At 37.3% G+C, this 25,165-nt stretch overlaps 2 protein-coding genes and 1 long non-coding RNA gene across 4 annotated transcripts in view; all 3 read left to right on the plus strand.

The window, feature by feature from the left end:
• LOC307163798 (ecto-ADP-ribosyltransferase 5-like) overlaps positions 1-9,359 on the plus strand; it is a 172,652-nt gene extending 163,293 nt beyond the window's left edge. The window contains exons 1-2 of one of the 2 annotated variants that reach the window (XM_079880019.1): positions 8,336-8,392; positions 8,468-9,359. In XM_079880019.1, coding sequence (XP_079736145.1) covers positions 8,342-8,392; positions 8,468-9,196 — 780 coding nt within the window. In that variant the 5' untranslated portion in view covers positions 8,336-8,341 and the 3' untranslated portion in view covers positions 9,197-9,359. Of the gene's footprint in view, positions 1-8,335; positions 8,393-8,467 lie in introns of those variants that run through there. The other variant, XM_079880020.1, reaches the window with a different exon arrangement.
• A 232-nt stretch (positions 9,360-9,591) lies between these two features.
• On the plus strand, positions 9,592-18,956 carry LOC307164068. Its single transcript, XR_013822203.1, has 3 exons — positions 9,592-9,835; positions 14,889-15,076; positions 16,270-18,956. It is a non-coding gene; the product is annotated as an uncharacterized lncRNA (long non-coding RNA).
• A 3,002-nt stretch (positions 18,957-21,958) lies between these two features.
• On the plus strand, positions 21,959-23,452 carry LOC307171114 (SCAN domain-containing protein 3-like; the record flags this gene model as incomplete). Its single annotated transcript, XM_079892529.1, has 1 exon — positions 21,959-23,452. One exon carries the CDS (start codon positions 21,959-21,961, stop codon positions 23,450-23,452), a length of 1,494 nt encoding a protein of 497 aa, XP_079748655.1.
• Between the last annotated feature and the right edge of the window lie 1,713 nt (positions 23,453-25,165).

The following is a 25,165-nucleotide window of genomic DNA, read 5'->3' on the forward strand; positions in this document are numbered from 1 at the left end:
TTTCCTAATTGAATATTCTGTTTGTCACCATAGTTGAGATTCATACACTGATTCTTGATGTCTGTGTGTGCCTAAAAGAAAGATTTTGTTTTATCAGAACAATTTTTAAGAAATCCTTTAGACTAGTTAGAAAAAAAGTTCTTATGCTGTAGAATCACAGTGATGCTGTAATCAACAATATACATTTAAGTCAGAGATTAGACTCTAAATGAGATCAGTGATTCAGGTGAAATTATGATTATGTCAAAACATAACCAACAAAACCTGATCAACTTTCTCTTTGTTCATCTGGCAGTTATAACTCAGATACAACAGCCAAAGATAATCTAACGTTAATAGTTTAAGGGTCAAGAGCCCAACTAAAGCAAACACTGATCACCATAACGGTGTCTTAAAAAAATTGATTTTCTCCTTCAGTGATTCTGCTCGCTAACATCAGGTGTCTTCAATAATGCTCAATCATCACTTAATTAATTACTTAATGAGCTCATTAACTTTAACACTCTTGAGTGTTAATTTAACACTCATATTTTAACACTGACTCTGGAGCCATATAAACTCCCAGGAGAGTTAATTTAACACTGGACTTTTTGCTGTGTAGCAGACACCGCTTTCTCATCTCCTTCCGCATTGGCCATTTCCAAAGCAGCACACATTTCAATAAGTTTAGCTTTTGCGGCTTCTTTCTCCGTTTGTGCAAAAAAAGGGAGATGTTTATGGCGAGGGTCCAGGACAGAGGCGATCAGCGCAGGTTTGGCCACCAGATCATCCTTGTCAACCTGTGACGAACATATAACCTCCTTATTAATGCAAAACAACGACAATAATAAATAATAATAATAATAATAATAATAAATAATAATAGGCTAATAATAATAACTACCTCCATGCGGCCACTTAAGGACTGCCGAACCTTTGCCTTGAACTCCGTCACTCTGTGGCCGTCATCCTCGGCTCTAATCAGGTGTGTATTCAGCAGGCTAAAGGTGATGGGGTAAATGTTGGAAATTGAAACGTTCTTTTCTGATGACATTATGGTGGTTGTACATTTTAAAGTTTCCAACACGGGCGCAATCTCCTCCATTATTTGCCAGTGTTCGTCTCGTACTGTATCTCCAGGGTTCTGGCATCTTGCAGCCTTGTAACTGTTCGGTCAGACAGAACAGCTGTAACAGCCCACCTTTGTTCGAGAAGTCTTCCGAACATGTCACACACCGAGTTCCATCTTGTTTTACAAGACTGAATGAGCTGGTGTTTCGGAAGTTTCATTTGTGATTGTTTATCTTCCAGTGCCTTGCATGCAGGGGTGCTGTGGTTAAAATGCCTAACCAGGCGCCCAGCTGCAACGATGACCCGATGCACAAACACATTAAATCCATCATTTACAGCGAGCTGTAGTGTATGAGCAAAACAGGGAACCGAGTCCCAGTTCACCCGTTCTGGAGAGTTTGCAGCCACGATGTTGCGTGCATTGTCATGAACACATGCAGACACTTTCCCATCAAGTCCCCATGTCTCCACCGCATCAATTAGTTTAGCTGCGAGGTTCTCAGCTGTGTGTCTGCTTGGCATACTCTGTGTTAGAAGAAGAGCTGTATTAACTTGCCAGTCCTCGTCGATGTAGTGGCACGTTATTGTTATATAGCTCTCCGTTGTGAGTGCCGTCCAGCAGTCAGTCGTAAGGGCCACAAACTTTGTGCTTTCGAGTTGTGATTTAAGCGATTTTTTTCGCTCCTCAAAACTGGCCTCAATTCTACGGGTAATAGTGCATCTTGATGGGATTTCGTAATTGGGCTCAATATAGCCCAGTAGCTCTTGAAAACCTTCACCACAGACGACACTTATGGGCAAAGTGTCTTTTACTACCATTGAACAGATTCTCTGCGTTATCTCCTCAGATCGCCGTGCATCGCATCTTCTCCCTGATAACATGGAGGGCAAAGTTTGTTGCCCTTCATCACTCGATGCTTGTGGGTGTTTGCTTCGTAAATGGTACTGCATCGTACTTGTGCTACTGCTGTATTATAATATGGCGCCGCATAATTTACAGGTAACTTCGTCGCCCTTTCTGTTAAAATGATCCCACACAGTGCTTCTTTTCGCTCGCTTCATTTTGCTTGCCTTGTTCAGAAAAAAAATTCTGCAGGCATGTGTCACGTGTGTGGTTGCGCGTGCCGACGTGCTCCATGAGTTAATAAATATAAGCTATATAGTATTTTATTTTTAAACCATGCAGCAAAAAAAAAAAAAGAAGCTTAAAAAAAAACTTTTATTAATCGGTCAAAATTTTTACTTTCGGTTAACGGTTAAACGGTCAATATTAGCATCCCTATCATCAATGTTTCTAGATCTTCTCCTGGACTGAAGCACAGACTCTACTCTTCAGCACAACGGTGCCCCAAAAAATGAAATCTTACAGTAAACTATAACTTACAGTTTATTACTGTTAAAATACATTTTGTGGGTGTGTCTTTTGTATCGTACACTGTTAACCCTTTAAACCCCACAGGAACGTCCACACTACAAAGAGTAACAAGTAACATTGACAGTGTTGCAGTGAGATAATTAAGTGAATATGTAAGTGATTGTTGAGCATTAGTGATGAACACCTGCTGTTAACAAGCAGAATCACTGAAGGAAAGAGAAACACAAGAACACAAAATAGAGAAACACAATAACTACGACTGACTTCCAGCCATTACACATTATTACACTTACAGTATTATTAACCAGTATGACTTTATTTCTGTCATACATCTACACAAGTTGTTATTGAGATAAAACAAATGTTTGGTTTGAAGTTACCATTGTAGAGATCAGTGTTTGCTTTAGTTGGGTTCTGGACTCTTGACTTTTTACCATTAGTTTCTCTCTTGCTGTTTGAACTGTGTTATTGCAGAGCACACTTGTGTATACACATATGGTTAGTGAATGATTGCAGTTATATTGATTATGATGCAAAAATCATTATACAACCTGTTCAATCACTAACCTCATTCAGAGTTTAATCCTGTATTAAAAGTGTTACATTCCCACCACTGTGAAACTACAATGAATTACAATGATGATTTTTTTTTAACACATCATGCACAACCAAAGAAACAGAGCTACACTCTATTGTAGAAACACAGAGATATAAAAAATTAGAACGTGAATCTCAACAATGGTGGTATATATATATATATATTTTTTTTTTCATGCAGCAGTGCATGCTGGGAGTTTTATACTATCCTGAAACCCAGCATGCATTGCAGCAAAGTACTTTTGATTGTCACCATTGTTGAGATTCATGTGCTGATTGTTGATGTCTGTGTGTGTCTGAGTCCAGCAAGAGTTCAAAATGTTTTAATGTGCTACATGATTTCAGTATTCTTCAGAATAATTGGTTAAAGAAATATTGCTGTATTTCATGTAGTACATTAACAGATATATGATAAATATTAAATACCCATAAATTCAAAGCTTATATACAGGATGAGATCAGAGAATCAAACATGTCCAGTAGGGTTATGGCATCATCACAACAGCCAAAATCACTTAATCATCTTCCTCTTGGCTTTTTTTTTTTTTGCTATAACTAATGTGTTTTATAAACTCACAGTTACAGCAGCCAGAGAGAAACTAATGCTATAAAGTCAAGGGTCAAGAGACCAACTAAAGCAAATACTGATCTCCATCATGGTGACTACAAACTTTATTATTTTCAATAAAATATCAACAACTAAATATCTGTTAATTCTCATCAAGAACTTTTGCACATGTATGAAATAAATAATGTTAAACTGGTTTGTAAACTGTTTTCACACTCAGTGTGGCTGGAAGTCAGTTGTAGTTCTTGTGTTTCTCTTTTTTCTGTTCTTGTTTCTCTGTCCTTCAGTGATTCTGCTTATCAGGTGTTCATCAGTGTCTCAATTCACTCACTTCTTTTCATTCACTCTGTCAAGTGGACCATATTAGTGAACTAATGTAGGGAATAGTGAATGAGGGTATAGGGTGTGATTGGGAAAACAGTCACACCCTATACCCTCATTCACTATTCCCTACATTAGTTCACTAATATGGTCCACTTGACAGAGTGAATTCAATGGAAAATGGTATGATATTGTCAGAATTTGGCCTTTTTTTACAGCAAGGGTTAACAGTGTGGGTATATTCATATTAACTGTAAAAATAAAAAATGGTGCATATGTGTTGTGAGGATTATATGTTTGAGTTATAGTGCTATGGTTGATTACAAATCTGGTTGGTGGGTCCCTACTTCAAATTTAACATGTAGTCTGCCTTTTTTTTTTTTTTTTTTTTACAATAAATCATAACCAGACATTAAAGACACTATCCCACAATGGTTTGCCGGTGGTGACGTCAATCTAAAATATTAACCAACCTGCCCTGGGTCCATGAGGGCAAAGAGACAGTTTTTTTTATATATATAAATATCACTGTCGAAATGAGCTATAGATTCAGTTGAAAATAATCAGAAGACTTAATCTATTAACATACCAGGGACACATAGAAATAAGGTAAAATGTGATTTTAAAACAATATTAATATTACTGTTAAGAGCTTAAGTACAAGTCACTGGTATAATTTCTAAACATTAAAATGCAGGAAAAAAATTCAGACTATTCAGAGACAACTGTCAGCTTAATTTGTTTAAATGCAACAACAGGTGATTTAAAGACATTTAACTAAACTTAATAATTATAACTGGACTGTGAAGGAACTGAAGGTAAGAATTATGTATTTAATTTTCTAAATATGGATAAAAAAAATTTAAATTAAAAAAAAAAACAGTCAACTAATGTAATAACTGAATGTAAATTGTATTTTTTTTATTTAAGTTTTCACACCTGTAGTAGGGTTAATGAGGACCCAAAGGGGACATACTTTATTTTAAGGTTTCACGTTTAACTATTAACTACAACGTTTACCTCAAGAAACTCCTAATTTCCTGCTTTTTAATAGTAGTAATGAAGTTGTTAAGTGTAGGTATGGGGTCGGAGTAAGGGATCTAAAATATGATCATTCAGAATAAGGCATTAGGAACTACAACTGACTTCAGACACAGCCTCAGATGAAATCAACTGCAGATAAAAGAAGACATTACATCTGTGAAGATCTCAGCCGAGGAGGATTAAACAACTCCACAAACAGCATTACAACAAAAGATTGACATATGCATCTCGAACGGCTTGAGGGTGAGTAAATCATGGGTTTAATATCATTTTTGGCCGAACTATCCCTTTAAATCTGTGAAGATCTGTGAGGATTAAACAACTCCACAAACAGCGTTACCAGCTTCACTTATTACTAACCAGACTGACTTTATTTTTTTTAAGTTTTTAAGTTTTTATTAAAGTCATCATAACAGTGATTAGTGTTTCAATTAGTTGGGCTCTTAACTTTTATTATATATTTTGTCATTTTTGGCCGTTGTGACAGTGTGTTTGTCAAACACATTTGCAGCAGCAAAGAAAACTAAAGTGAAATGAGATCAGGTGATGATGGTTACCTGTTGATGGGTTTATAATCATCATGAAACAGTCTAATTCACTGATGTCTGTTGAATCTAACAGTTGTGTTGTTCCACTAATATTTTCACATCACAAACCCTGTGTTACTGCAGCATGAGATCAAATTGTGATTATGTCAAAACATAACCAACACTGCCTGATCCATCAATATTATAACAATCAGATTAAGTCTTTTAACAAACATGAGATTAAAAAATAAACTTATGCTGACACACACAGATATCAACAATCAGCGTATGAATCTCAACAATGGTGACAATCACACATATTTAGATAAACAGATTAATTCAGAACATCACTGAAAAGCTACCAATTCACATAAAAAACAACAGCAAAAAATAAAAGCAAATATAATTTATTCATGTTGCAATGCATGCTGGGAGTTTTATACTATGCTGGTACCCAGCATGCATTGCAGCAAGGTACTTTTGATTGTCACCATTGTTGAGATTCATACGCTAATTGTTGATGTCTGTGTGTGTCATATTAAACTGACTTTTTGTGCTCATTTTTTTTTTTAAAAAGTCTTCTAACTGATTGTTTTAATATCGTTGGATCTCATGCTGCAGTAACACAGGGTTTGTGTTGTGAAAATATTAATGGAAGAACACAATTGTTAGATTCCAAAGACTTTAGGTTTCACTTTAGGTTTCTTTGACGCTGCAAATGTGTTTGACAAACACACTGTCACAGCGGCCAAAAAACACAAAAGATATAATAAGAGTTAAGAGCACAACTAATGGAAACACTAATCACTGTTATGGTGACTTCAAATGAAACACATTTGAGTTAAACCTCTGTTAATTCTCAATAAAACTCCTGTAGACGTCTGACAGAAATAAAGTCAGTCTGGTTAGTAATAAGTGAAGCTGGTAATGCTGTTTGTGGAGTTGTTTAATCCTCACAGATCTTCACAGATTTAAAGGGATAGTTCGGCCAAAAATGATATTAAACCCATGATTTACTCACCCTCAAGCCGTTCGAGATGCATATGTCAATCTTTTGTTGTCAAATTTTTCAGAGGAACACATGTTCAGTTATTTTAGAAAATGTCTTGGATCTTTCAGTGGTTAAAATGTCAAGTTATGGGGTCCACCTCCTTCAAGTCCCAAAAATGTGCATGTATCCTTCACAAAAGTAATCCATCCGGCTCCAGGGGGATAAACGAAGGCCTTCTGAAGGTAATCCGTGCAGTTTTGTCGTAAAAATATACATATTTAAAACTTTATAGTTGAAAATAACTGGCTTCCGGCAACGGTCGACGCGCGTTCACGGGAGATAGATGCCGGCGTATGACGTAGGACGTAGCATTTGATTTAGCTATACTTCGTTCTACGTCACAACGCTTCCTACGCTACGTCCTACGTCATACGCCGGCATCTATCTCCCGTGAACGTGATCGGACTCAAACCTTTTTGGACTCGGTCTTGTCTTGGACTCGAATCTCTTTGGACTCAGTCTTGACTTGGACTCGACTAGTCCTGGTCTTGGACTCGACAAAGGTGGTCTTGACCACAGCCCTAGTATTGGATCTGTATCGGTATGTCAGCAGATGGTCTGGATCATCTAAGTGGTTTGGACTGAATGCTGCTGATCATTGAAGCTCTTCTTCTCATTTCAGCTGTTCTAGGACAGGTGAGCTTGTGTTGGAGTATGAATACAGACATGAATACTGATGACTGATCATTATGATTCCTGTTACTGCCTGTTACCTGTTACGGATCACAGAGCTGCTGCTGATAATGATGATGATGATGATGATGATGATGATGATGATGGACACATATTTCCACTGGATACACAGCAAAATCTCCAGTGTTAAATTAACACTGCTGAGTGTTAATACACTGCACTATATTATATAAACATATAATCCACACTCAGAGTGTTATAAGTAACACTGAAGCAGTGTTAAAGTTAATGAGATAATTAAGTGATTAATTGAGTGATGATGGAGCATTATTGAAGACACCTGATGAACAAGCAGAATCACTGAAGGAGAAAAAATCATCCTTTAAGTCATCATTATGGAGATCAGTGTCTGCTTTAGTTGGGCTCTTGACCTTTAAATTATTATATAGGTTTACTTTATTGATTATAGCAGTACTGTCCTTGAACAGCATAATTTAACATTTACAATGTAATCCAAATGATTTCTTAAAAAAAAATTCTTATTTAAAAAATGTTTTTATTTTTTTTTATTTTTTTAAGTGTAGTTCCCTGCAGTGCACACTATTAAGGCTAATATTGCCCACAACCCATTGCGCTTTGGAGGAGGAACTACAAACACGAGTAAAAAGTGTTAAAAAACTACAAACATGCTGGGTGTACACGACAGATGGTTAAGTAGAGAGGTTTAGATAAAGGGATTTGACTGACTAATAATCAACATTTAATCTGATAAAAATATGTATTTAATGTTATCCATGTTATATTTAATATGCAACAACAAGTACGTGTGTTATGTTCGACCTCTTCCCGGAACCATTGCGCACACACATTGTTTTTTTTGGTTTATTTTTGTGATATGAAAAAGCGAACTTCCTCATCTGTTGGTTTGAATACTGCTGTTGTCGTCTGGCTTGATGCCTTTTCTGATCCTCTCCTCTCATCATTGCTCCTGAGCTCCTGAAGAACCTCATGAAAAGACAACATCCCAGATTATTAGGAGGATAGAGTAAAAGATTAACATAACATTTTCGTTGTTTTGTTGGGTTTATCTTGCCTTATGTCTTAGATTGTTTGCTGTTTTTCAGTATCTGAGCTTCAGATGGTCTGGATCATCTGAGGGAATCGACTGAATCAAGATGCTGCTGATCATTGAAGCTCTTCTTCTCATTTCAGCTGTTCTAGGACAGGTGAGCTTGTGTTTGAGTACGAATATTACAGACATGAATACTGATGATTGATCATTATGATTCCCGTTACTGCAGGATCACAGAACTGCTGATTATGAAGGACAGATATTTCCACTGGATATGGCACTGAATTCTGTTGATGACCTTTATGTCGGTTGCAAAAAGACCATGAAATGTCTGGTTGAGGGAGAATTGCTACAGCATGAACTCAATAACTCGCCTAAATTCAATAGGTCCTGGCAAATTGCTGTACATAATTTTACGCCTCCAGCAGATAACTTGACGGAGATTCATTCAATCGCCATTCATGTCTACACTAACTCGGATTTTGATCTATATCAGGATTTTAATGATGCTGTTGGTAGTGATAAACAAAAATACAAAAACAGAACATACACATGGTATTCACTTCAGTTTTTGCTGACAGAAGCAATACAGATTCTGAAGGAAACACAAAATGGATGCAAGTCAACTTATCGAGGAACAAATATTACATTTGATGAGAGTGTTCTGAACACAGAGGTTCGTTTCGGCTTATTTTCTTCATCCTCTCTTGATCGTAGAGAAACAGAAGCATATGGAAATACATCTTGTTTTGAAATCAAAACTTGTGAAGGTGCTTATGTGGCAAAATATTCAAGGTTTCCTGAGGAGGAAGAGGTGCTGATTCCTCCGTATGAGATGTTTAAAGTTACTGATGTCAAGAAAATAAGAGATCATGCAGGTCTCTGGTGTGACACTGTGTTTGTGTTGGAAAGCATTGGAGTAAGAAGTGAACTGAACTGTGATCTAACAAACAAGTAATAAAAACTCAGTGAGTGTTTTAGCGCAATTTTCTCACGTCATGGGATCACAACACTAAGAGATAGTAAATGAAAGAGAAAATAAGTTGCTCGAGAATATAACTTTCTCTTGAAATTCAAATGAACTTTCTGAAATCAAATCAGCAATGGATAATAAAAAAGGCACAATCACTTGACTAGTTGAACATCATTTTTTTTATTAGCTCATTATTTTTTACATCTTGAAGAATGTAGTTTTCTTTGAACTTTTCATATATTCATGCAAATAAAAATCGAAGTACTGTAGCTAGGGATGGGATTCTTCAGAACCGGTGCCCAGTGAATCGATTCTTTGGAACCGTTAGCATTCCTGCTTAACGATTCCGCTTATTGGTTCCGTTCGTTGCAAATGACGTCACACACGCTTATGTTGTTTTGGTTCAGAACGCAGCAACATGGTATCGAGCCAGAAGCGCTCTAAACTGTGTCCTAACTAACGTTACACGCGGCGCGACACACGATAAAAGGTATATTTTCCATGTTATCAGAGTTTTTGTCCTAACCAGCCACGCCGGGACGATTCTATTTTAGAAACGGATCCTATTTCTTTGACTTCGTGCTGGAACAACAAACTCAAAGTGTGGCAATGATATTATCACTGGTAAGTGGTAACAACAACGTACTGTTTATGTGTTTTATTTAATGTTAAAAGCGTGTATAATGTGACTGAATATCATTTAGTGTTAGCTGTAAAAGCAACAATGGATAAATCACATCAGATCTTGAAATTAAACAAATGGAAACAAAAACGTTCAAACTGTGAAGAAACCCATGTATTATTTGACAAAGATTGTTTTAGCAACTCAGTAGCCTAACCCGAATGAGCTGTTAATATTCCAAAAGGCACAAGCTCTTCCTTGACTGTTTTCAGTCTGTGTTTTTAGTTTTTATGGCGCATAAATGGCAGTTTTTATTATTATTATTATTATTATTATTTATTTTTTTTATTTTTTTTTCTCTGGACCAATGAATGTCAAAATTAACAATTTCCTAATTCTAAGGCACTCTTCTTGATAATCTTTCTAGACACACACTAGCGTACATGGCATACTGGTTGAGAAACACTGCCCTAGGCTTTAGATCCCTGGACTTTACTTTGAGAAGTAGCTCACATACTTTTAGGTTAGTTCTGAGGTTGCTAAACATAATTTGTGTAAACTCTGTGCTGTGTCTTCTGATCAGATATTAAAGCGAGTTAATACAAACAAACACATTTGTACTTATTCCCTCACTCAATGAGAATCGATAAGGAATCGGATCGATAAGCAATATCGATAAGGGAATCGGAATCGTTAAATTCTTATAAATTCCCATCCCTAACTGTAGCAATTAGTATAGTCCATAGACTGTAATTTTTTATCAATTGACATCTGTGATTTTATGTACAAGTTAGATTTGGACTAGATGTACAAAACAGACCATTAATATATATTTTTTTTTACTGAAGAGAATTCTTTGCAGTTCACTCAGCAGAAGTTAGCTTCAACACTCCTTGGCTGCTCTGATCCCACAATCAATACAGCAATATTTATACTTTAACAGAGATCAGTAGGTTATGCCATTCCTCCAAGTTTTATTATTTAGATTTGTTAAGCCAATGGAGGCATTGAGAAACCGCATGTTTAACTCTTTCACCGCCAGCATTTAAAAAAAAAATTGTCAGCCAGCGCCAGGGTTTTTGACGATTTTCGCTAAACTTTAATGGCCAACAGAATATTTTCTTCTATGAATATATGAACATTCTAACATTCAAAATAATGATCTGAGATTTTGCTTTTAAACAACAACAACAACAACAAAAAACGATTCTATTTTATCTTAATTTGTTCTTTTTTTTATTGCCACTTGAACATAGGTAGGTTTTGCCAAAAACGCAACATTTTGGACAAAAAAGCTGAGCATTTTATCAAACAAGTGCATTTTCAAGCAGAATACATTCAGATGTCGTTTCCATCATATATAAAATCGTTCAGAGCATGCGCACAGGTCTTCCTTAACGTATACCACCAAAAAAGGAAACCCGAAAAAGCGGGTTTTTTAAAATATAAAACCCGGAAAATTCTGTGTTTGGCAGCGGTTAAGTTAGTAGATGATTGGACATTACATTAAATCACTTTTGATCTCATAAACATTTCAAATCAGGATAACAAGCACATTTTGGAAATAGTCTATAAGAATCTGATAGAGAGTATTCTAACCTTTAACATGGCGATGTGGTATGGTAATTTAAACGTAAAAGGGAGAAGCAAGCTGCAGAGAATAGTAAACCTCGCCTCAAAAATTATAGGGACAAGTCAGAAACAATTAAGTTCCACGTACGAGGAAGTTCTCAGGAAAAAAGCTTTTAAAATAGCAAACGATCCCTCTCATCCACTCAATTCACCTTATTTTCGAACGCGGAAGTAAACATGGGTCCAATATCCGTTTTTTGTGCGGCACTTCCGTTTCCTCGCTTCCCTGGGCTAAATAACGATATTGATCGCGAAGGATTATGCAGAGTTGACAGAAAAATGTTACACATGCCATAGCAGATGAATACAACAAAGAACTAAAGCCCCACCTCACTCAGTTAGGGTACCGGACCTGGTTGAAAACACTCATGCATCTAGCTGGCAGAGTGCCAAAACTTCGCGGGCGCCTTCAGCACCGCCCTAAACACGGTCGAGCCAATGCTGGACTAATATATCTATGGAGGTATTTTGTCATGTCAAATGTATTAATAATGCCATCAGAATGCAACCAAAGTAGCAATAGATGGCTATAAATAATTGTAAATCATACAAAATAAATGCCATGATCATGCCATTATCACTACAGCGGCGGTTTCTTCATTAGGGCGATTGGGCGACGCACCACCAAAGTGTGAAAGGGACTTTTTCAATCACAATCTCATTCAACCACAGAGTTACGCTAGCAGTCACTCACTGTTGTTCTGCCTCTGGATATAGTCCAATCAGCGCCAAGTCACGTTCTGTGGAGTACCGCCTCTTTTTGGGCGATTTCACTCTGGCTGAGAATCGCCCAGAGTGTTCCCATAGACTTACATTCAAAGATTTTTTTTTTCGAACTGCAGGCACTGCAATGCATTCTCTATGGCTTCCGGGAGGGCTCGCACTAACGTGCTTTCGTCATCACACGTAAACTTCACTTGTGCAGCGATTGGTTGAAACAAATATACCTCTAATAATATTTAGCCATAAGCTGAAGTGACATCCAATAATCTCCTCAGTGCATAACTTACATTTCACGGACATATTCTCCATCTGTAAATGTTAGAAAGTCAATATTTCCAGCTTGCTGTCATGAGCTAAACTTCTGTGAACGAGCGTCGCCGCGTGCATGCGCGCCGAACAGACGGAGCGCAATAGAATAGGAGCGCAATTATTCTGACTAAAATATACATTAGCACTAAATTATAAATATATTTAGCTAAAATATTTGTTGTTGAATATTTGTTGTTGTTGGTGAACATAAATGTGCTAGAGAATTTCAAACCTACATGTGTATTTTTATGATATTAGCTTTGTTTTTATTTTTTATTTTAAGTTTAGTAAATTTAACTACTTCTTTAAAAAGCATTATTTTGTTTTTAGATTGTAATGTTGCAATGTTAGAATGTAATGTGATTTGACCCCTTTTTTGGATAGACTGCAGATAGACAGCAAGGTTTCACTATGTTTGTTTTTATAACCTTCAATATGAACATTGTTTGTAGGACAATATTGATCAGGATATTAAATATAAAAAAAAAAAAATTAAATACAGTTTTTTTTTTTATTCAAATAGAAAAATAATAATTAAATACTCAGATTATACCATACATCGCCATTTAGCCCAAAAATTCAGATTTATTTGGCAAATGGCTATTTCCCAACCCTACCGGCTGAAGTTTTAGCTAAACGTTAGGCTAATGATAGCTACATTATCACTGTTAAATTGTTATTTAACAATTAGCCTACATTCAGTCCTGAATTAATAATTCAGTTTGTTGCGCCCCCCCAAATTTTTTTAGCACCAGCCGCCACTGGGTTACTATAATGATTTTGTTTCTCCTTGGAGTTTTTATCATGGTTTTTATTGAGACTTCATAGCCCATGCAGCCACTTTTCTGGTATCGGGTGGTCTTCTGTAGGTCTTGTGTTCACGAAATGAAAAGAACAAACATACGGTCGTTTCGATAGTTTCTTCAAATGTAAAGCTTTTAACCACAGGCGAAGGGATCAGGCCGGCGACACACTGGCTGCGTGGTGGTCCGTTTTTATTTCGGCTACATTGTTAACAGGTTAGAGCTTGCACACTGCCTGCGTCTGACGCGCGTCTCAGGCCGCGCGGAATAACGTGTGCATGCTAGAAATAGAATCGACGCCTATTTTTCACGAGACACGCAAGCGTTTTGGAAGCGTTTCCAGGCCAAATAGAATAGGAAAAGATGTTTGTAAGTCATTTTGACACGAATACATATTAATAAATGACATTTTGATGTTTGAAAGTTTAGGTTTTGACAAATGCAGATATAAATGCAATGTAAAAAAAAAAAGCTCTATTTTCTAATATTGCACCTGTCAATACAGAACGAAATATTCTGTAGCCTATTTTGCCGTCAATACTGCCGACGTTGTCTTTGCTGCTATATATTTATGTTTAACATTAAGTCTAGGCCTTCCACAACTCTCTCCCCATTATGTCGAATATATCACCAGTATCATATGTCACCTAGCAGCAGCAGTGCCGCGTCAGACACGTTTTTGGTGTGCAAAGACATGTAAAACGCCACGCAACAGAAACGCCACGCAGCCAGTGTGTCGTCGGTCGTAGGGCGCCTGATAATTAAAATGTCAATGATTTCGATGATTAAAACACTCCTGCTCCAAGTAAATCTTTCTTTGGTACCAGTTATTATGACAACCTCTAACTGCACAAACAATCCCGGTCTTCCTCGAACCCATAACGATGAGTTAGTTGTTATGAACACTTGTTTGATTAACCGCTATGGTGAAAAGTGAGTTAGCGCGCCAGTGACCGGAAGTGCCTGACCGGAAGTCTCGCACAAAATACCGTCAACTGGCTGCGTCCGTATTTCCGTTAAAAATAAGGTGAATAGGGAGTTTGAACTTCTTCCCTCTGCCAGACGTTACAAAGTACCTAGGGAAAATCGTAATATTTTTAAAAATTATTTTATTCCTAATGTAATTCGGACGCTGAACAACACGTCCCGTTGATGTATTGTAACGTAATTTCTACTGCTGTACTGCATTTTGCCCTGAAGATGTCGGTGTGTTAGTCTTGTTGTTCTTGTTGTTTTTGTTGTTGTTGGTTTGATTGTTGTTGATTGTTGAGACCGAAGGCAAATTTCCACATTGTGGACAATAAAATGAAAATGAAATGAAATAAAATAAAATATATATGAATTAGTAAACTAATTAACGTGGTTAGAGAAATTTGTTTTACATACATAGTTTCTCATTTTAAACCCATCCGAATGTGCCAAGTCTGTTATTTCTTGCACAATCTCTATACAAATTATTTTACAATTTAGATAATTTTCGGCAAACTCATCACTGTCAGTTGATAGGAATTGGAACTCAAATGTTGTTGAAAACAATGTCTAAATGTGGTTTGAGATTCTTCTGTTGATTGTCTTTCATTTGTTAAAGGCAAGCTTCTCGACATGAGGGATCCGAGCTATCTGAACTAAGAGACAAGATTGAGGAGGTCCTTCTTGCGTCAGAAGGGTTACCAGCTGTGTCAGCCAAGCTCAGGGAGCTGTGCAAACACAGTAAGGGTCTAACAGAGCATCAAAGCGAAATTCTGAGGACCTCATTTAAGTGCAACGTATGCAGAGGCAAGTAATCACCCAGACATCACATGTTTGTAGATTAAAAGAGCAACCATTCTTTGGTCCTTGGGTAAGCACTTTCATATAATATTAACTATAAATGGTAAATGGACTGTATTTATATAGCGCTTTCACAGACTAATGGCCACCAAAGTGTTTTACATTTTGCCTCACTTTCACCCACTCATTCATACACATAATGCCTATAATCTATATGGGCAGTATGTAAGGGACAGTGTTGTCATCTGGTCATTATTACAAAATAAACCCAAAATGGATGATCAGGATCCCAACAAGTGATTTATAGTAGCACTGATGTCAGTTACCTGGATCATTAGTCTGACACTTAGGTGTGGTGTTGTGGCAATTTTTCTCCTTAAACATCATCACTGCGTAAGAGACACTCTGAATCAAATTGTAATTTTTTTAAATGATTTATTCTTGCAAGAAGTTCCCTGTCACCACACAGAAGTGCCCTGTGAAGTGAGTGAGACCCAGATGGGGAGGGCTGTGCACATTTTATACCCATTTCAAGGTTAACTTCAGTTGCTCTTCCTAGTAGTTTTCCACAGGCCAGGACCCATTACTGCTAGCTTCAATTTATGGCTAGCTGACCCTTAAGCCCACCCACAAACTAGATGACCTCTGACCAGCCGTTCCCAGTGTCTCGCTCCTTCACTTCAGATGTATAAACATACATAAATTTCATAAACAGAATCTTCTCTCACTACAAGTGAGAGACTCATATGTGACATTCTTTGAATCATCTATATTTTACTAAAGATCAATGAATATCATAAAATTGCTATCACAGTGGTTTCCCAGAAAGGGCTTAGATTAAGCCAGGACTTTGCGTTTGTATTTTTAGGGCATTTAAAGAGGTTTTACAAACTTACCTTACAAAAAAACATAACAGGTTGTGTATATTGAGAAAAAACAATGGCTCGAAGATATGTCAGTGCAAGCTGTTTTCAGTTTAGACAGTTCTGACATACATTATAGTCTGGGACTACTTAAACCCTGTCCGGGAAACCGCCCCATAGTGTTGTATATTAAAAGATATCTGACTGCTGAATGTCACAAATAACCATCAGCATCAAATGTCACAAAGAGCTGTGTAATAATGTCCTGTAAGTTTTCTTTTATTGCAAATGGTATTTTTAAATCTGATTCTTAATTATGTATAATGTCTGTTACAGGAGTGATGGACAACCCTGTGCTGGCACGCTGCTGTCGCAGTTTAATTGGCTGTCGACAATGTGTCGACGTTATACTGCAGGAGGGTCAAGGGTGTGTTAAATGTCGGTCTGCAATCACAGGAGAATCCCTGGTTGCTGTAGCTGGCCTTTCGGAAGTGCTAAATGTTATCAGGGCCTTAGAAGAGCAATTCAGTTCAGATTAAAATTCCTGCTGTGGTAGTTGTTTCAAATGTTCAGTTGCTGTTCAAATGTTTCATTATAACTCAGAATATAATTGTGGTCTCTTAATATTGTAGCGCATGTTTGAATGCCACCAGAAGCGTTATTTTTAGTTCATTTTTTCAGTTAATATAACTAAAGTATTCCGGCACCGTGCCGGATCTCCGGTGTGCGGCCGTGAGGAATTTGTTTTTAATAAAACATTTGGGAGACTTGCATGTTGTTTAATATTTTCAAGTCAATTCATTTCACATACCAATCATATGAGAGGGACGCAGCTCAAACTAATACTTTACAAGCAGAGCAGGGGAGGTCCTGACACGCACGTTAGCGTTGTCTGTTAAAGCGTGGAGCGCAAGTTCATGAAGCTTGGGGAGGATGTCCCCACGGGCGTAATTTCCTATGGGGACCGACACTTGTGAAAATCTTCTGATAGGTAACTTCTGAATATTAAATGTAGAACATTCTGTGTAGCTTACTAAAAATGGAAACAATATAGAATAATAAAACATCTCATTCACCAGCTGCCAGCAGCTAAAGTCTCAGGTACCCACACCCATTGTAATCACGTCTAACAGGAATGCACATACAGTAACAGGAAGTCAGTAATGAGCGATAAGACAAAAGAGAACATGCGCTGTGATTGTCCTGACACACACACACGACGCACAGAAAGACACGCGCGGCAGTATTGCGCTTGAACGACCAATAACAGATTTAAGCCAAACTGTCCATTTCATCTAAGGATTAATCTAAATTTAATTTACATTTTTTGCAGCTGTGTTTTTTTTAACCGTATTCATTTTCTATATATGACAGACAGTAAAGGTACAAGTAAAAATTACATTTGTTACGGGGTTAAAGTGAGGATGGTTTTAAGTTCACTTAAATTAAAAAATATAGTTTTTGAAGCTTAGCAAATGTAAATTTCGTAATTTTTTTAGTAAAATTTCATCAATACATCAGTAGCTATACTAATATCAGTGGTACTGGCCTTCATTCATAAAAAGATCCATTAACATATAGCCGAAATTACACTACAGGGCCGTTGAATGCTTGAATCTGATTGTGTGATAAACGTTATAAAGTGTGCACTATTTTCAGGGAAACGCACGGCTAAAGTAGTTCCAGGCAGGACTGTTCCATATCACTTTGCGTAGTCAACAACAGAAAATACGATGATTCTATATAACGGTAGTATAAGCAAAACAATTGACTCCAGGCCGTTGAATTATTAAACAAATAATGCACAGCCAAGATAACGGCCACTCCGCTTCATGACCTCTGTACCACCTCGGGTGTGCATTATTGTTCTAATAGTTTGACGGCCTGTCATCAATTATTTTTTTACATAAGTGGTGACATTGAAGATCAATCTTCAAATCCCCCCAACACACACACACACACAAAGGTTCATGCTTAGGTTTTTTTTTTTTACTTTAACCCCTCGTAATATAGTATACAGTTCATGCTACAGTATAAAAAATAATAATGCATGACAAGATCAGTTTTGGTAGTCAAGGTAGTGCTACAAGATAAAGCAGTTCTATGCACATCTTCTTGTTATGTTAATTAGGTCAGTCAAACAGTCTTGGTAATACCTGTAATGCTCATTTACAGTGTAGTTGAATACATTTCCCAGGTCACAATAAAGTGAATTAAACTCTGTCTCCGCCCTAATTTTGTCCTCTTCAGACTGAAATGGGTCAATGCCAAATGCTGATGGAGTGGTCAAACTGTTTCCCATTTCCTGTCTGTAAAGCTCTGCAGCTTCTGAAGCCCTCGGCAGCAGTTGCTCTAAAATCCTTGACTTGCAGCCATCTCTGGCCAGCAGATTGGGAATGCCTTTGCCTATAAATAGAAACATTTGAATTGTAAGTAAAAATAAATAAAAATACTGTAAGAACATCCTACCAGTCTTGCAGAGTTCAGGTCCTGCCTTGCACACACTTACTGTAACTAATTGTCAAGTCATTCTGAAGACCTTCATTTGCTGGTTTAGGGTTGGAGGTTAGATTTGGGTTGGAGCTAAACTGTAGGAACTAGCTCTCCAAAACATTGTGTATATATTGGCAGTTAGATTAGAACACAATTTTAGAAGTGATATCAAAGCAATATCTCGCATACCTAGAATATTATGGCTATTCCATGCCTGAACAAATCTCTGTACCCCAATCTGGCTGATCTCACATGTGAGATTGGATACACAGTATCTGGTCAACCCATCCTCCATATCCAAAGCCTCCTGGTCAACCATCTGAATGAGTGCAGTCTTGATTGGAAAATTTACCCGCTTATTGACTTCAGGCCATATTCTCTCTACGGTGTGGTTCTGTCGAGTAAAAGAGCATTCCCACAATGTAAAGCACAACTCAAATTACAGTATAAAGTACAAAATACACTTTCATGTTAGTTCATTACAACTTCTGATTTTTAAAATGTATTAGTAAATGCTGAAATCAATAAACAATGATAAATAAATGCTGTAGAAGTGTTCATTTTTAACTTGTGTTAGCTAATGCATCCACTAAGGTTAACAAATAAAACCTTACTGTTACCAATACCTTACTCAGAACAGTATACATGTCATACAAATGATAATAATAAATAATTCAATCTCACCTTAGTTGATGTTGTCTGGAGGTAAGGCAGTCGTTGCTGGTTATGCCTGTATTCTGACAAGATGTCTTGCATGAAGAGGGTTAGATAAAACTCTCTACCATGGTCCACTCTGACCTGATCCCACATCCCATGGGAAAGGACAGCATTTCTAGGAAATAAAATATAATTTAATTTTGATGTTATTGAGTGTAGCAAAAATATGGTAAGATTAGAGTAGAAAATCTTAGACTTACTTGTACACCTCTTCATAAATTGTTAAATTGTTTTTTATTGGCATGGTAGAATGTCCAACAAGTTTTTTACTAAACCCATCAATGGCTATGACATGGGTCACACCAAACATGCAAAGTTTCTCGTTCTGGTCCATATGAAGTTTGTGACCCACGTACTCAGCATTATATGGGACAGGATTTAAATTACGTGCACCCTGAAACAAAACAGATTTAATTAGGTTACATATAGAAAGTATTCAGCCCCTAGTTTTAGAAGCACTGGTGTAGAGATTATGGGGTGGTTTCATGGACAGGGTTTAAAGGCACAATATGTAATAATTTTGCAGTAAAATATCCCAAAACCACTAGGCCAATGTTATATATTTTGTTAAGTTGATTACTTACAATATCCCTACGTTTGTACTCCGCTCGTACTGCCATAGTAACCAGAGCCCTCTGATAATAACCAAGGCGACTGACGTGGACAACTGTGTAGTTCGTAATGTCTATCTGCACGCGGTTGTTGTTTCGTTCAAACATTATGGACCATGGCAAGCAGACTTTGGATAAAAAATGACAACTAAAATGAGAATCAATATCAGCGCGCCGTTTTCGAGATGCCGAGAGCTCCACGTCCGAGACTAACTTCAACCGCTCCTACATGTACTTTATTAGACAGGTGAGCACATTTATATAAAACGAATCAATGTTATATAGTTCAACATTGATAAAATGTTAGAATATGATCTGTATGTTATTCTAATGTTGATCTAGCTTACTGCCAGTCTCCTACAGACAAACTAACACATAGAATAACATAAATTTCAACACATTCAAATGCAGTTTAGTGTGATAGTGTAATGTTAGACCAAGTGAAACAGCGCTGCGTTACCTCACAAGTTTCATTCGTCTAATAAACTGACCTGTGAGTAGTAATTCTGCACTTGCGTGTAGTTCGGTAGAATGAAATGTCCATATTCCTTTTATATCCGTGGAACTTACGTCGCGTGTGGAGCTGATAGCTGTCTCTTAGCAATCGCTCCTGCTTCATATCACAGTCATGATAAAAACATTGATGTATTTACTCATCCATAAACAATATTAGATTGGCCGGCTTGAATTTGACGACAACATCCATAATTTTCTAAGCAAGTGTTGCGTCATCAAACTACGCCTTTGTTATTGTAAGAGGTTAGCGACCCCTAGCGGTGAAAAAAAGTCCCAGACTAAAATGCATGTTTGAGCTGTCTTAACTTAAAACAGCTTGCACTGACATATCTTAAAATATATTATTTTCATTGTTTTGCCTCAAGATGCACACCAATAATGTTTTTTGGGTTTTTTTTGTAAGGCATGTTGGTAAAAAACTATTTAAAAGTCCTAAAATATATATCTAAGGTCTAGTCCAAGCTTAAATAAACCTTGCCCAGGAAACCGACTCTATACACATCCTGCACCCATGTCATTTTCAAATGTAGATTTTATCTCTACTTTTGAAAATTAAAGACTAAATAGACAAAGTTAAAGACTAAAAAGACATTGATGTATTATTATGTAATGTTTAATATATTAAATTGATAACACATGACAATTATTTTTAATGATAATTGTTTTTTTTACTATGGCACCCAAGTCTACCTGGCATCGAGCTTGATGATAAGGTTCATGCATCTGTGCTAATGTCCGACCCACTCGAACCTCTGATGCACGAACTCCTTGTGCAGCAAGATAACCTGTCATCATTTTACGTCCGTAATATGGTCCAGTCTGTATAGACAAATAAGTCAAAATTAACCAATAATAGTCACTTAGATACAAGATGATTACATACATGTAAAGCAATTCATTGCAAAACTCAATTTCTCTTTTTCAAGTAGTAAAAAATATTTCAGATGTTTAGGCATATTTTTATAAATCTTTAATAATAATAATAATAATGTTTACCGGTAACGTTATATACAATATGCGCCGCCCCAGAATAACGCAATGTGACGTAGGTTCACATTCTCTATAACAGGGGTCCCCAACTGGCGGACCGGGGTCCAGGTCCGGACCCCAAGACCTTTTCCGGACCTCTAAACATTTTTGTTAAAAAGTTTTGGAATAAAAATAAAAATTAATTTTTACCGAAAGTTATTTTTGAATAGGCGTGCGCGAGGGCAGCTATGTCTGTATCAGGTCCTTTGCAAGAGGCGGGGTCCGGAGAGATCACAAACTTTGGCTTGTAGACACATTATTATGAGATTCGTGAATGGATTATTATGACTTTGTCAAAAATTAGAAAAGTGGACTCTGAAAATCGCATCTTTCGAGATGAGTGGACTGAAGCGTACGCGTTTATTTTGCCGTCATCGAGCTCTACGAGACCCGTGTGTCTTATTTGTTCGGAGTCTGTTGCTCTTGTTAAAAGTGGAAACATCAAGCGGCATTTCGAGACAAGACACAAAACTTTCAATGAAAATTATCCGCCAGGATCACCCGCGAGGACGAGGAAAATTGGTGAACTTAAAGGACAGTATGAGCGTGCAACACGGGTGATAACACAGTCCCTTACAGCACAGCAACGAGCCTACGAGTGCTCACTTCGAGTACAGTGGATTTTGGGCAAACATAAAAAGCCTTTTACTGACTCCGGAATGGTGAAAGAATGTATGGAGGCGTTGGCAGACACGCTGTTTGAGGGTAAAGAAGGACAGCAGCTAAAACAAAAGGTTCGTCAGATTCCTTTATCATCCACAACAACAACAAGAAGAGCTGAGCTACTGTCGGAAGATGTGCAGTCCCAGCTTGACAGCGCCATCCAAAGTGCCCCGTGCATTGCGTTAGCTGCTGATGAATCAACTGACGTGAGTGACAACGCTCAGCTCTTGGTGTATGTCCGATTCTATCATGAGGAGACTAAAACATTTGTAGAGGACATTTTAGGCGTCACAGCTTTAAAAACGCATACCAGGGGAGAGGACATATATTTGGCCATAAAGGAAATGCTGACACAGAGGAGAATCGATGTAAAAAATGTTGTCTCTATCACCACTGACGGGGCTCCGTCTATGATGGGAAGAGAAAAGGGTGCAGTCAGTCGACTGAAAGAGGACAACCCAGAGCTCTTGTCATATCACTGCATTATCCACATGTCTGTTCTCTGCTCCACACTTTCAGAGCACCACGCAGAAGTTATGAACACCATTACCAAACTAGTTAACTTTCTCAGGGCTTCATCAGCTCACCAGCATCGTCTGCTCAGGGAGTTCTTAGCAGAAGTAGATGCTCCTGCCAATGACCTGCTCTTGCACTCCAATGTCAGATGGTTGAGTAAAGGAAAAGTGCTGGCTCGCTTTTGGAAGATAAAAAATGAAATTAAAGATTTCCTTGCACAACAAAAGAGTCACAAGGCTCAGGTGTTTTTGCACTTTTTAGAAGAGGAAAGTAACATGGACACACTGGCCTTTCTGGTTGACATCACAGGGCATTTAAATGACCTCAATCTGAAACTTCAAGGGAAAGACAATTCTGTGTGTGACTTGGTGGCTGCAGTCCAGTCTTTTCAGAGGAAACTGGACATTCTGAAAATGGATCTTGAGCAGGACTGTACACATTTTCCTTCAATGAAGGAGATACAGGAGAGCAATGTCACTGCTCATTCTGACTTTATCCAAAAGTTGATTGAAAACTTTAAAGCTCGCTTTGATGGCTTTACATTGGGAGATCAGCTGATTCTCTTTGTTAGGAGTCCATTTTTGGTTAAGAATGTCATTTCTTTCTCAAAGGAGGCAGTACATATGTACAAATGGGCTAATGCACAGGCCCTTCAAATGGAGCTATTAGATTTACAGGCTGATGTAGTGTTAAGAGAGCAATGTGAATCCTCTGACCCTGTCACATTTTGGCTGCAGACTGTGCCAAAGGCAAAGTTTCCTGTACTTAACAAAGTGGCAGTGTACACATTAACAATGTTTGGCTCTACCTATAGCTGTGAGTCAGCCTTCTCTACACTAAACATCATTAAGAATAAGTACCGCTCACAACTGACAAATGACCATGTGCATGCATGTCTGAGAATGGCTTTGACTCCATTCCTACCCAGATTTAAGAGATTGGCTGCCAGTGCCAATGCAAATTTCTCACACTGAGCTAAGTTTACAAAGTTGCTTGTTTACAAAAATGTTTACTTTATTTTTTGTTGCACTAATAGAAGTATTGTTTAACAATTTGTATGCATTATGAGGTGCATTATTTGTTCCCTTTTTGCACTTTTGAAATACAATGTGTGCAAGTTTATGTGCAATAGCAGCTGTTCACAACACTGAATGTATTTTTCTTTGAGTGGTTATGAAGGTAAATCATTTACACCTAATATATTAAGATTGTGACTTTAAGTATTTATTTTTATGCTTCTTGTTGCTTTTATTGATGTTGAAAGGTTTGACATTTGAATAATTTGCACTAAAATGAAATAACATACTTGAATGAATTTCAACAAATTCAGTTGAATACATTTAAAGATAAAGATTTTATTGTCAAAGGTTTTATTGTCAATTTGTTGACATGGTTACAATTTAATAAAAGGAAAGAAAACTGAATTATTGCCGGGTGTTTTTTCATGTCCGGACCCTCGTTTACTGGGCTGATCGGGTTAGTGGACCTCTTGCCAATTTAGTTGGGGACCCCTGCTCTATAACGTTACAATAACCAATTTTAATTGAACAACTCTCTGTAGCAAATAGTAGTAATAAAAAAAATCTCACCTCTACAACAGCTTACGAAACCACCAACTCCAACTCGTCTTCGGAGATGCATTTTCTTTTAAGGCCTTTTTCAGAACGGAATTTCCCCTCTGCATACCAAGCTCTGATAAACGATATGAAATTTCCGTGTCTGTGTGTCCATCTTCATACGCTCTTTATAACGTCTTCATAAGCTAATAAACTCATTGTAACGAGCTACCGACTAACTAGACTGTATTTAAATTACGCGGGATATACAGTTTTCGTAGTGTCTGCACTCATACGCACTGCGCGCCCCCTTCGAATTTCCGGTAAAATCCAATGGTACAATCTTTTCCTATATGGGGAGGCTGCAGACCTGGAGCCGATAGATATACGCCCCAGCGGTTTTACGCCCCTGCTGTTCCAGATGCGTCCAGTAGGGGGATATACTGCGAAATAACACCATTAAATCGATGCTCAAAACTTACACATTAATAACCTTCCCGTTCATAGACTTTGCCCAATTGTGTGTTTTTTGTTAATTTAAATATAAACTTTACAGTGTAGATCTGCACTATGGATTAAAATATCTGTAGATATTCAGTTGGGCTTCACTCTCTTCACTCGGCCTACAGAAGACTATTTGTTTTTGTGAATTAAAAAATTAATAATACACATAGTTGAATCAGATGACAAGTAATGATATATGACCTACTGTAGAATAGTTCATTGCATATTGAATATAGAATATATTTTTATAATATAGAATATTTTTATATACAGGAGACAGAGTGAAATATGTTGTTGTGAATTTATATAAAGTTACATTTAGATATTAACCATATTTAGCCTATTAGACATACAGCACCGTGTAATCATATGGATCCTCGATGAAATATCTACTGTACTATTCGCTATTGGTCATCATACAGCAAAACAGTGTCCTACATAGTATTTTATGAAGACAAACACAATGTATCCCTTTTCTAAAATTCCAAGGGCCATTTAGAAGAAATAGACAACATTGTTGTTCACAAAAACATTATTTATCAACACCATTTATGAATTATGATGACTCCTGTAGAAGACTTCCCTATGGCTTGCCACTCTTCTTTAACTGTTTTTCTATCCTCCTGT

Source organism: Squalius cephalus (assembly GCF_949319135.1).
Source record: "Squalius cephalus genome assembly, chromosome: 1".
Lineage (NCBI taxonomy): Eukaryota > Metazoa > Chordata > Actinopteri > Cypriniformes > Leuciscidae > Squalius > Squalius cephalus.